The sequence below is a fragment of the Cololabis saira genome, chromosome 7 (genome assembly GCF_033807715.1).
Source record: "Cololabis saira isolate AMF1-May2022 chromosome 7, fColSai1.1, whole genome shotgun sequence".
NCBI lineage: Eukaryota > Metazoa > Chordata > Actinopteri > Beloniformes > Belonidae > Cololabis > Cololabis saira.
In genome coordinates this window covers 38544290-38558189 of record NC_084593.1, presented here as the reverse complement: position 1 = coordinate 38558189, position 13900 = coordinate 38544290, and the positions used below count along the sequence as shown (strand labels likewise).

General features: G+C 41.5%; 1 protein-coding gene across 2 annotated transcripts in view; it reads right to left on the bottom strand.

Annotated features, from left to right (window-relative positions):
- The window catches only part of nrg2b (neuregulin 2b), a 62541-nt gene that overhangs the window by 13623 nt on the left and 35018 nt on the right, over positions 1 to 13900 (bottom strand). The window contains exons 5-7 of one of the 2 annotated variants that reach the window (XM_061726395.1): positions 7026 to 7084; positions 3461 to 3484; positions 565 to 667 (exon numbers count right to left, since the gene is read on the bottom strand). In XM_061726395.1, coding sequence (XP_061582379.1) covers positions 565 to 667; positions 3461 to 3484; positions 7026 to 7084 — 186 coding nt within the window. The remainder of the gene's footprint in view (positions 1 to 564; positions 668 to 3460; positions 3485 to 7025; positions 7085 to 13900) is intronic. The other variant, XM_061726396.1, reaches the window with a different exon arrangement.

Below are 13900 nucleotides of genomic sequence, written 5' to 3'. Positions count from 1 at the left end.
CCCATAACCTTTGATCGGGTGGGCAGGACGCACGTTTGGGTGGACACAGCCCACCCCTGCCTCAAAACCAGCCTCGAGTTCCAGTACACAGAAGTCCGACGTGAAGATTATGATCGTATAGTGTGAGCAGACGGGCCGCATCAGAGCATCGGCTCGTACAGTGTGAGAACATAAATCGTGGGGTGTGAACTTTTGAACTCCGCGATCTAGTCGTGCAGTGTGAGATGGGGCTGAATCAAACGATTTAAAATATCGCACAGTGTATGCCCAGCTTTAGGGGCTGTAGTTTACCCCGCAATCAGCAACAAAAATTACATGCCATTAATAATCAATAACACCCTTTTCTGATGAATATCTAATATTTTCGATCGGATGAATTTGAATCCTGAACTTCTCTTCGTGCTAAAGAGCCTTTAGACTGGATTCAGGGCAGTTTTTTCTCCCGCCGCATCACAAACACAATAAGCAGCTCATTACCATCGTTTCCTTTTAAGAGAGGTTAATGTGGAGGTTTAGAGGCTTTCATAAACGGGGAATCATTTATTTCTCCTTTTAAACACATACTTGGTTTTGCAGTAGGCCACCACACAAACGATGCCAACTACTAGCAACGCCACACAGATGCCGGTGATTGTCAACACCCGCCTCTGGTAGAGCTCCTCCGCCTCTGTGGGAGCAGAGAAACAAGCATGCAAACACACCCACACACACGCGCGTTCAGGTGCGAACACACATTCATACATCGGGGGACAATGGACACACACACACACACACACACACACACACACAGACATCCTGCATGAGTGCTGCTCCATTGGTGGTAGCTGCAGAAACAGTTTTCTCACTCCTACCATCTGCTGCCATCATATGTCCTGTGCTGTTAACTGATTCCTGCTCTCACATGTCTCACACTTCTACCTGTGCTGCATTCACACGGCCCTACATCAACACAGAGGCCTGACTACCGTCTAAGAGTTACACATTCATCCTGACATAGACTGCCTGCTGTCCCTGCACAGGTGCATTCACAGTTGCCATGGACATGTAATGTTACAGATGACACTGGGGGGGGGTCTGACCGCATGCCTGTATGGATGGAGTAAACAAAAACAGGTCATCCAGTTAAAAAAAACAAAAAAAAAACAACTAGTGAAAGCGTTAACACCACAGCGGCCTGGGACCAGAGCTTCATCCAAGTTCAGTATTCACAAAGCTCGCCATGTTTGTCACAACAGTTTAGATTATGTACCCTGTCGACTCCATTATGTGCATGTCTACTATGTTTTGCCTCAACAGAATATAACTGGTTAAGTCGTTTGATTAAGGTTTTACTTTATTTACACCACTGACCTCTAATCCCCAAATTAAGCAGTAACTTGACGTCAGGCTGAATTGGTGGTTTGCTGCTCTCAAATGGCTGCAACTGGATCTGAGACGCTCCTGACAGGGATGCTGCAGCGCACCGACGTGCTCGTCTACAGACCTTCTCCCAGTGGACGGAAATATGACACCCTCTCTCTGGCTTTTGTCTTCAGTGTGAAAAGGGTATAATAATTTGTGTTTTGTCCCAGCTCACGTGACTGTGCAGCAGTGGCAAGGTCTTACTAAGCTCAACGCTAACCCCGGGTCCCCCAGCGTTGACCTGCGGTGGACACGTGAACAGCTCTGGGCTGCCAGAGTGGACGCGCTGCCCCCCCAAGTTTTGAAACGTTGCTTCTCAAAATGGAAAATGAGTCAAATGCCTCTGTTTTAGCATTCATAAACTGCACAAATAGATAAATAAAGACTGTATATCTATCTAGTAATTTTGGTGTTCAAACAGCAATCTAATGGTGAGAGTGATAGAGTTTTTGTGATTATCTATTATTTTTATTTGATCTTAAAGTTAAATTAAATCTTTGAATAACATCTTCCTCAAATAACAGGTGAAACATGCACGCCACTATTTACATCAGCGTATATTTACATAGTTTTGTGTATATTTTTTAGATTTTTGACATGAACTAATGAATGGAAAGTTGCCCCATAAAGGAAGACTAACTTCTGCTTACAACATAACAAATTTGGCCTACATGAGACTTCATAATACGCTTTATTCCTGCTCCCCTATGAACAGTCCAACAGTGTAAATGACGTGGTATTTTCACGTCACGGCCCAAACTGCAGACGTATATATGCACTGACTGCACTGCATTAAACTCAGCTAAATCCCTCGGTTTCTGGAGAAGCTTTGTGAATAACGGGACTTGCTGGTGTCGCCTGCGGTGGTGTAACGCTCTGTGTCAGAACGGCGAGCGCAGCGACACAATGACGGAGAGACCAACAGACAGAACAAAACATGAGGGGAAGGGGGGGGGGGGTAAAAATCAGGAATAGCAAAGTGGTGAGGGATGAGGAAAAGGAGGAGGAGAAGGACGCACATAGATAAAGGAGGAGGAAAGGAGCAGGAGCGTGTCAGGAGAATCCAGGGAGAAATATCTCCCCAGGAACCGAAGACTGACCTGAATTTGTCCCCTTATGAACTAAGTGGATTATCGAGGTCCCTGATTTGCTAGTTTTAGATAAGAGAGTCCTTCAAGGATTGAAATAACCTCAATTGGAGTTAGTTAGTAGTTGAGTTCTCACTCAGTTGGTTGGCAGCAGTCTGATAATTTATGAATTGCTTGGTCAAATCATAATCGGTTATTTTTATCTAATTCATCACAACCCAGATAAAAAACCCCTCTAGACACGCCACTGAAGGGGAGGAACGGGGGTCGTGAGAGGGGTCGGGGTGATCTCTACAGAAAGGGCCTCTGTAGGGACTGGCCGGCCTACGAGAGCTTTGGCCCGGCATTGTGTGCGTGTCACAGGATACAGAGGCAGGGGAAGGGGCGGGGGGGGCGCTCTGTGGCGCAGCGGGGCCAAAAGCAGATGTGATTTAGGACAGGCGAGCTCTCGACTCTGACACTGAATCAATCAAGGGTATAATAATAAAGACAGCCTGTGTCATCTGACCTTTTGCTTACTTTTGGCAATGCTTTTCAAAAATAGTCCCGGCTTGGATTTATGACAGGCTGCTGTAGCCAATATGCATATTACCTAAAACCTGAGGACGAGCCAGAAACTCAAACATGCTTTGATTTATTCTCTAATTTGTTTTTTTTTATTATTACAAAAAGATAGATTGTTGATTTGGTCATTCTGCTGTTCTGTTTTTATTCACATCAGCAGTTTATTCTTTAAAATAATAAACCTCCCCAATTAATTTTTTCCCCTCTCTGGATTGGCTGCTTTTCCAAATGTATCAGATTAGAAGAAGAACACATGCAGAGATGGGAGACAGGTGTGCTAAAATCAGGTTAGAGGGCAGTTGAAAAAAAGAGGGACAAGTTGGGAAAGACCCAGTTGTTAGCTTTAGAAGGAGGATGGGACAATAATGTGTGATTGTGAGAATAAAATGAATAATAATGTTCCATACCCATAAATTCAATTTTGAGAAGCTCTGCCAGCGCAGAAAGTTGTCGTGGTAAAAAGAAAGAGACACAAGGTCAGGCGAAATGTCCACTTTGGAGCAGATATGTTATTTCCATGTCCTGCATGTGCTGAACCAGGAACCAAGTTAATTAGTGCTGTGAGCCATCGCGATTGTCACGAGTACCATCCAGTAACAGACAGACAACTCAGACAGCCTCAGCTCTGTGACCCCCAGATATGATATTTGAAAGAAAAAAAAACCCTGAACCAAACAGAAATAAGACATGAAGGCAGAAGCTGAACCAAAGGAAGAAGGAAGGAGGAAGCAGCAGGCGGGAGAGGCATGCAGAGGCAGAAAGAGACGGACAAAGACAGCAAAGACAAGAAGCCACATCACTTACTGCTATATTTACTAGACCTCATTTCTGGAGTAAACAACATTGGACGGATACACAAAACAAAAAGGAAAAAAATAAGGAAACAAAAGATAAAAAGCCGTGAGTTACACAACATAAAGACACACTACAGTTGATGAGGTTGGCAGAGCAAATGGGGGTGGGTGCTTCGGCTCTTTTTGACTAATGGCAGTTGTGCGCCGTGGTATTAATTATATCGTAGCTCTTGTATAACACTTTGCTGCACTACTGCTGCTTATAGCTGTTATAACCTTTCATATCGTTTGCAGGGAAATCATAACAGCATTCTCAATTTCCATGGATTTGCATGCATTACTGGGAATGAGGAGAGTGAAAAGTTAGCTGATCTTCTGCCCGCTCTGACATTAACTGAGGGTGCATCTTCACCAACACAGTGCATGAATAAAAGCACGGCAATCACAGACAGACTTGAGCATGTAGACGGGGCGTGATGCTGGGGTCAAACACAAGTAGACATCACATATGGAATGATGTCTGAAGACGTAAAACGCGGTGCAAATGTTCTGAACTGTTCTCGGTACAAATGTGACATAATTCAGCACAGAAGTTTGGATAATAGACAAACAGCAAGGCAAGACGACGTGGTATGAAGCAACACTGTTCAAGTCTGGAAACAGAAAAAATAGCATCAAATCCATCCTTCTTTTTTATGTGATTGCTTGGACAGAAATGTGAGAACAGCAGCAGATGAAACTAAGGCAGACAAGCACAGAGGGATCTTTAAACTGCTAAGTCCTTGCACTTCCTGTGGTTTTCCTCTGATTGTGCCAACAGTGTATAAATACATCTCACTCTGAGTGTCCTTGCAATCACACCCCATGTGCATTCCTATCATTTAAATGAACAAGTTGACATTTCAGGAAATCTACATATTTGCTGTCGTTCAAAAGTTCCAACAGGACCCAGGTTTCTCTAGAAACCAGGGGGTACCCAGTAAAGGGGTACTCCTAACGCAGCGCATCGTTACAGTTAAAAAGGAGCTCTCCAGCCAGTTTGGGAATGGTGACATGAGCCAGCCAAGTAACACTGTCAACATTTTGCAGATAGGGGCTTGAGAATGGTCTTTGCATTGAGGGTTGTGGCAGCCATGTTGGTAGCTACAGAAGTATAGTATTAACATTACAAGTTATCAATTGATGCAACATGTGGCTTTAAATGGTTTAGATCCGTATCAGATCCCAAAGAATGCACCGCTGATGCCACCTGTCACCTCTGCTGACACACCGGACGCATTTCTTAAAGGCACGGCCCCTCAAACAAGGGGGTCAAACATATCACCATTTGCATATTTAGCATACATTTTCAAAGTCTTGCACAGCTCCACCAAATAAACTAATGTAAAATTAAAGAAAGAGCAAAGTCCTGTCCATTTTACAAACAACTATACATCAGCTCTTAATTGTGACATTGCTCTGCAACATGGTAAATAAATGAAAGTGTGAACAACAAGCAAAACTGAACAGTAATGCAGTAACAAATCGGGCTAACCTGCATATGACACCGTCATGGGATGGCAATGTCATACAAATAAGGTAAACGGCTAGCGCAGAGCATTGCTTTACATGTTTATGTTGACGTGCACGAGACAGGACAGCAGCAGTCTTTTTCTTAAATTACTGTTGTTAAAGCCATGTTGCTCTTAGCCATACAACATCTAGCCATAAAGTACGCGTCTGCAAAAACTAGAAGGAGACAGTGCTACATGTAGCTGCCCTCTACTCCTGGCATGCACGTAGCTACCAACATGGTGGATTTCCCAACTGTGCAACAGCTACAGCCCATTAGCATGAATCCATCCTAATTTCTGTTCTTTGAGTATAAAGCTAAAGGACTTTTAGTTTGACAACTGGAAGAAAAAATAATTTTTACTACAATTTTAAGTTTAATATAATCACAAAAATGAGATTAAATATACTAATTAGTCCCTTGGAAAGACATGCTTTAGTGAAACCAGCGTGGCAGGCCAAGCTAACAGTCTCCTGGCTGCAGCCTCATATCCAGTTTACATCAGACTACTCCACTGCTCCTCACGACAGCAAATACGGAAACTTCCCAAAATGTGAAACTATTAATTAAAGTAAATACCACAGTGTTTGGAAAAAAGAAAAAAAAGTGACAATTTCGAAACACATCAAGAGTTAACCATAAAGCAGCATTTAATGACATGCTTTGAGGAGACAATTTATGAGATGATCCATAGGCACTTATGGAAACACGATCGGTTTTAACTTTGTCTAAGTCAACTGACATCAAAGAAACGTAAATGGAGACCAGCACCACAGAGGAGCTGGACTTGAGTTGAATAACCGAGTGATGCTTTTATATTTCATTACTTTAAGACCAGAAATGTAAGCATATTTTATGTGTAACTTGCGCTTTCATTTGCCAAATGGGTTAAATTCTGGACCCTTACACTTACGGCTTAAACTAATACAATGGACTTTTCCTTACTTTCCATGAAAATGGCCATGTGGAAAAATAAGGACTAAAATGGTTGGTTTTGTTTTTCCTTTTATTTATTTTTTACTCCCGAAGAACAAATCAGCACCGATGGACCATCTACAAAGAAAACTAACAAAGCAACTCAGTGAAAGCAAACAGCGTCAACCTTTTCTGTCTTGTTTATTGTGTTCGTTCTCTGTCTCCTCTGTTTTGTGTAATTCTCTGGATCAAGCTGCAGAAAAAGCTTTTTGAGCCCAATTTACAGTTTGAACACAGTTTGAAATGGAAGAGTAAGGCCGATAATGTAAAAATTTGTTGCCAATTGAGGGACTTTCATAGCAGTTTTGTAACTCTATAGCAGCCAGTAGACAACAAATGAGATTTCAAGCAAGTGATCTGAGATGAAACATAGATGAAATGTAAATTATAACATTTCTAGATTGGTTGTTTCTGGTTACCAGAGGAGCACCACAGAGGAACCAGGGGAGACAGGGACAGGAAGGAGGGGACACAGAGTCATGCAAACACACCCTCACACACACACATATGTTAACTTACATGAAACAAAGGAGCAGCGTTGTAAACACACACACACACACTCACACACACAGTGTTCCCACCAGCCAACACCTCCAATGTAGCATGCAGCATCTCAGTGGGAAGGAGACAGACAAGAGCAAATGGACATACTGTAGAAACCGGCCATGACGGAGTTTTGACAGCGGTCCCCCGTATAGTCATTGGGACACCTGATGAAGGGAAAACGAGACACAGAGAGGAGAGAAGGGAATGGGGTGGGGTTAAAGATACAGAGGGAAGAGAAGGATAAAACATAAGGACAGAAGGGAGGAGAAATAGCAGACAGAAGAGGAGAGGAGAGGGAGGAAGGGAAGGAGGGAGACATAAGAGAGCAGAGAGATGAGGGATTAGAAACAGCACAATCCACCAACTACAGAGAGAGAGATGACCTGCATACTCTGACATCACCACCATCAATTTGACACTGCGACAGTTCAGACATGATCACGAGTCATGATGGTCATGTGATGTGGCGCGGGAAGCAGGAGGGGTCAAACGTACGACTGTTGACCTCCAGCCCCTCTCACACATTAACAGATGTACAGAGAAGCACACACACGCAAATACACTCACGATTGCTTTAAGAACTAGGCCCTAGGATTCATTTCAGAACTATTGAATGGTAAAAAAAAGGCTTATTGCCACATTAATTATTCTTTGGTCAGCTGGAACAAACACGGCAGACTAACATACAATGATATAACATACAGAAATGCACACAACTTTGACAAATGTGGCAATAAATACAAACTCCTGTTCCCTTGTTTTGGTCTCATGGAGACTCTGTGTTTAACTGCTAATGGCTGCCTTCGCCGTATGGCCACATTAAGCCATCTGAACATTTTCACTGAAAAAGAATCATAGAGTCACCTGCTGCTGCTGGAAAATTAGTTGACCGTTAAACCAAAAAACAAAACCAGAATCAGGAAAATGTCTAGAAATGTCCAATAAACTGAGATGCTCAGCAGACCACATTTGTGTAGAGCCTATAACGACACCCGCCCCCCAAAAAATAGTTATAGAAAAGTAATAATAATAGTAAAAAATAGATAAAAAGCAAAGATGTATGAAAGTGGTCAACTTTTACTGTTTTTCACAAAACAGGAGAAAAAAAAGGTGTAAATACAGACAGAAACACACGGACATCCCTCCAGCGTGTGAGCATGAGAATGGGTAGAATATTTTTTCAGTACAAATAATGGCAACGGCGCTATTATTTATGGAGCAGCAGAATGTGATGTTCTGTTTGTGCATGGATGGTGAGCTGTCAGTGACACCACGGGATAAATGGGATTCATGTTCTGGCATCAACAATCAGATTCATTGAAAGTAAAATATAAGCTCCTCAACGCATCACTGGAGGGAAAAAAATAATACACATATTCTGCATACATTGGTATTTTTGGTGCATTTTCTTTCACCATGTCCCTCTTACTCGTCTTTCAATTAAACAGTACAGGTCCTTGTTTCCAACAGCAACATCTATAGATAAAAAAAAAAAAATCTCAAGTGTGTACTTTCAAATTGAAAACGTCTTGAGCTGCGTGTTATAATGGGCGCTGTGGCTTTTTCCCTGCCACGCAAAAGTGATTTCAGTCTTTTATTGCCCTAATTAATTGTAGAGCAGCTTTTACTGCAGTCAAACCAAAGACAGAAACTCTGATCTGACTGCAGTGCACATTATACTGTAGGCGAATCGCAACAACTGACCGCGCTCTTATGATATTATGGGTGTGGTAATATTACAGTCATTACAGGATGACAGAAGCTCTTCAGCAGCTCCATCCAGCCCTCGTCATAACTATACTGTATTTATTCCGGTTACATAGTGCCTGGTCAACAGTTTTATCCGTTTTAAAATGCAAGGACCTTCCTCTTGCCCTCCTGCATACACTCTCCATAGAACTGACTGGATATCCTTTTCTCCTCTCTTTCACTACTAAAGAGACAACTTGCATTTTGAATCAATTACAGCAAAAACCCTCAGAAGAGCTCAGTCAGCAGTTTCCCAGAGAGATATAAATAGAGCAGAGAGAAAGAGGTGGGAGAAGCAGCCCTACGCCGGCAAAGCTTTTACTGTATATCATTTCTTTTCTCTCCCCCTCTCTTTGCCTCTTACTTCGCCTTCTCTCTTTATCCTTTCTTTATCTGCCTGCTTTCTCAAATTTTCCCTAAGCACCGAAAATGAGCAACAAGGACATAAAGCTAGCACACCCTTTTGTTGCAGCCATGTAGATAACAGCAATGCCTTAGATTCACTTTGTCACATTTATTATGCAAAGATTCAGTAAATAAAACATGTTCTGCAGGGAGAAAAAAAAAAACACGTTTCCAGCCATGTCTAAGCATCAATACTAGTCGAAACGATGGTATTTGTACGCAAGATTAAATCAACTTAATTGATTCAAGGAAGTACATCTCGCATGTTCAGGTTACTCATGAATTAGCTGGAGACCGGGGTTTTATCCTTTATAGAGTCAACAGTTGCTGGGGCTTATGGCTGGGCAAGGGTAGAAGGTAAGCCCTGCACAGATCCCATATTTACACCTACATGGTAAATGCAATTTGCACATTATCTGCACATTTACTGGATACTCCCTAGTGCTCAGGTGAAAAAATAAAAGTGTCCTTTTACAAGGGCCACTGATGTTTTCACATCCTGCGAATAACAATAATAAAAAAATATTATATAATTATATATATATATATATATATATATATATATATATATATATATATATATATATATATATATATATATATATATATATATAATAAAAATAATAATGTGTATTTATAGACACCTTTCAGGGCACCGCACATAAGAAAAAATATAAAATACCACAATATATAACGATACAAAAAGAACACAGGAAAGCATAATAATAAAAAAATAGTAAAACTAAATAAAGTCCAAAATTGAGGTAATTTCAGTCCCAGAATTAAATGGAATATGCCTATTTAAGGCGTATTTGTATTTTAAGGCGGGACTTGAGGGAGGTGACAGTGTCAGAATGTTTAATATCCTGTGGTAGAGGGATCCAACGACGGGGGGCTGAGCAGCTAAAGCTCTCAGCCCTACGGTGCACAAGCAGGCAGATGAGAGGGTGAGATGGATGGGAGAAGAAGACCTGAGATACGACAGCGTATGTTAATGTAAAGGGGCTCAGTGACATACAGAGGGGGGAGGTTGTTGATGTCCTTATAGGCGAGTCGTAAAATTTTACACATTATATGGAATTTAACAGGGAGCCTGTGAAGTTTCTGCTAGACAGGGGGGATATCACTGAGGGGAGGAGTTCTGGTAATAATTCAAGTTTTGAACCAGTTGAAGTTTTAGGAGGGACTTGTCAGGTACACCAAACAGAAGGGAATTACAATAAAGACGAGATGTAACCAGGGCGTGCTGCTGTTTTGGGTGTGAGAGACGGGCACAGACGTGAGATATTACGGAGATGGAAGTAAGCTGAGCCAGGGACATTGTTAATGAGGGACTGGAATGACAGAGTGCTGTCGGATGACACCCAGACTCTTATTCTGGGGAGAGGGAGAAACAGAAGAGTTGTCAACAAGAATAGAAAAGTTATTTATCTTGGAGAGAGCGGATTTAGTGCCGACGAGCAGGACCTCAGTTTTGTCTCTGTTAATTGTCAGAAAGTTGTGTGGGAACCTTGATCTGATTTCCTGTAGACAGAGGTGGGTAGTAACGAGTTACATTTACTCCGTTACATTTACTTGAGTAAGTTTTGGGAAATGTTGTACTTTTAGGAGTAGTTTTGAATCACTATACTTTTTACTTTTACTTGAGTAGATTTGTGAAGAAGAAACTGTTACTCTTACTCCGCTACATTAGGCTACGTTGAGCTCGTTACTTTTCTTTTATCTCCTCCGCGTACGCGTCAATCTCAGACATCACTGAGTGATTCTTTGGGAATAATGTTTGTTTTTGCATGTTTTGTCACATTTACACAGACTCAAACACACACAGAGTTTCTATGAGTTCATGGGCTTGTTCTAGTTCTGCCTGGTTAAAAAAGAAAAGTACAAAGGCTTGACATTTTGTGCTACTTGTGCTTAATTTATTTTTTTATTCTGTTATTTTATTTATTTTATTATTTATTAAAGTACTTGAATTCACTTTAAGATTATTTTAATTTAAGCTATTTTTTATTCATTTTAATTTATTTTATTGATTTAATTTGCCTGAAGATGATTATTTTGTACTTTTGTCTGTTTGAATGGTTGTGTTAAAAAAATAAATCAGACGTTACTCAACACTTACTCAGTACTTGAGTAGTTTTTTCATCAAATACTTTTTTACTTTTACTCAAGTAATTATTTGGATGACTACTTTTTACTTCTACTTGAGTCATATTATTCTGAAGTAACAGTACTTTTACTTGAGTACAATTTTTTGGCTACTCTACCCAGCTCTGCCTGTCGGCAATCAAGGGGGCGGGTGGTAGGTACTGGCTTTGGTGGCCAGGTAGAGCTAGGGGTCATACATTCACTATGGCAATGACATTTATTGCCATAGTTTCAGAAGATGTTGGCAAGAGGGAGAGGGTATACAGTAAACATGAACGGTCACAGTACTGAACCCTGTGGTACACCAGAGGAGAGAGGGGATGGTGGGATGTAAATGATTTTAGTTGAATGAGTGCAATCAGCGAGATATGATTTAAACTAGTCCAGAGGCGGGCCAGGTAGTTAAGTGGCGGCTAATCTGTCATTAAGTATGGCATGGGAAATTGTATGAAAAGCTGAACTCAAGTCAAGTAAGAAGTCCATTGGCAGCCATAAGAAGGTCCCTGGTGATTCTGACAAGAGCAGTTTTGGTACTGGGAAGCGGTAACTAAAACTAAAGCCAGATTGGAACTACGAAAGGTGATCATGCACCTGAGACGCAACAGTTTTCTCCAAGGTTTTCGAAATAAAGGGGAGACTGGAACAAAGATTGTTGAAATTATTAGGGGTCAGCACCAGGTTTCTAGAGAATTAGCTTTATTTTAGCTGATTTGAGAGACGAGGGAACAAACCAGTGGTGAGAGAGGAATGGAAGGGGTCAGAGAGTGACTGGAGGCTTTCACCAGAGAAGAGGGGAGAGGATCCCGCTGACAAGTACATGACTTAGATTTATGGGTGAGTTCAGATATATCAGCTGCAGAAACTACGAGTCGGTGAGAGAAAAGCAACAAGATTAAGCTTATTTCATTGTAATGCATTTGTATTATATGTTGTGAAGATATATACTTTAGCTATAGATCTTTACAAACATGTGCCTACAGGTAACAAGAGGCGAGGCATAATGCCTTTCTGCGTGTGTCAATTTTACTATACAGCTGTACTTTACTCTTCAGGAAAAGGGGATTATACTTTTTTGTGGTTGGAAAAAAGACCTTTCAAACATCAGCTGACGTTTGAGCTATCATGCATTTTTCCTTCCTTCCAGTGCCATGGGGTGGACTGATTGCATCTATTGTGGCGGTTCATGAGAGGCAGAAAGAGAGGGACAGTTGGAGTCTCCATATCTCTGAGGTAACAAGCGGTGGACACAGTCTACTGTCGGTCTTATTTACATGCCGTTTCCAGCAGTACTACGAAGGTTGATAAAGCTGAGAAGCCACATCTCTGGAAACTGCAGGCCAGTCAGTCACTACCTCGCAAACCTCCTCCCTTCTCTAAATATGCAGCATGTTATATCTATTGTAATCACACACACACACACGAGTCAAACAATTGTGCACATTTTACACCCCTCAGATGTTAAATATGCAGGTCATAATACTTATATGAACCGTTTATAACTAAGTTTTCTGCTTGTCAGCACCATGACAATAGATTCTGATTTATCCTTCAGCAATGACCGGAAGGTACATCAGCTGGGAGGCAGAGAGAAAGGCACGTAGCAAGAATAGGGGGTAAAAGTGGTAGACACACTGAGAGAGAGAGAGCGATGGAAAAGGAGAAGCAGCGTACAGATGTTAACGAGCCACCTTGTGTATCCAAGGAGGGATTTCTCTCAGATATGTGCAACTGTACTGTACAAGGAATCTTTAACAACAAAGCTTTCAATTACATGTGAATATTTACAGTATGCCATCTTGTCAGACATCTACTAAATCTTGTATGAAGTTACTGTTTTGTACCACAGGAGGGGAAAATGGACGATGCGAACACGAACAGAAGAAAGGGAAGTCACTGGACGTGGACGGGGTACGAGACTCTTCCCAACGAAGGTTGGCACCAGGGGGTTTGTGGGAAGCTCAACTACACGTCTGCTGACAGAGCTAGAGCTCATGAGCAGGATGCCACACAGAGCCACCAGAGAACTGTCGGATGGAGCAGAGAAGGCAACCTCTTGCCTCTGGCTGAGGACGAGGGCCAGGACATGGCGAGCCAGCTGGGACACGTTCCTGTTCGCTGCTCCACCACCGGGACATGTTAGGGGATCAGGGGCAAAACATCCTTAATATGGCAGGCCTAGAGCCCACACAGCCTGTTCCAACTACCACATTCATTGAGGATACAAAAGTGCAAAATAAACCAATCAATGATCCAATTCAATATTCATAAATCAACAAAGATCTACTGTAGCTGCAGAATTAAACCCAGATTCTACAAATGTAAAGCGCTGTGATTGCTGTCTACTGCAAGAAGGACAAAAAATTTAAAATAAATATATCCTTTGAAAGTTCTTGACACACAATACACTAAATTAAAAAAAAGAAGTAATATTTAGCTTTTTACATCTTTCTCCGAACATTTGGCATGTGGGTGTCAGAGATCCTACTATAAACTTAAGACAGCTGAGTAGTGTATCTGGTGGCGTATTACGATAGTATCTTCCTATTTTAAATTGCAACATCTTCTTATTTTACTGCAGAAAGTTAAAAATGTTTCAAATCAGTATCAGTAAATAGCATAGTAAAGAGCTCTGATGGTCAATACTTCATCTTTATGTAACACCACCTTCTAAAGCTGAA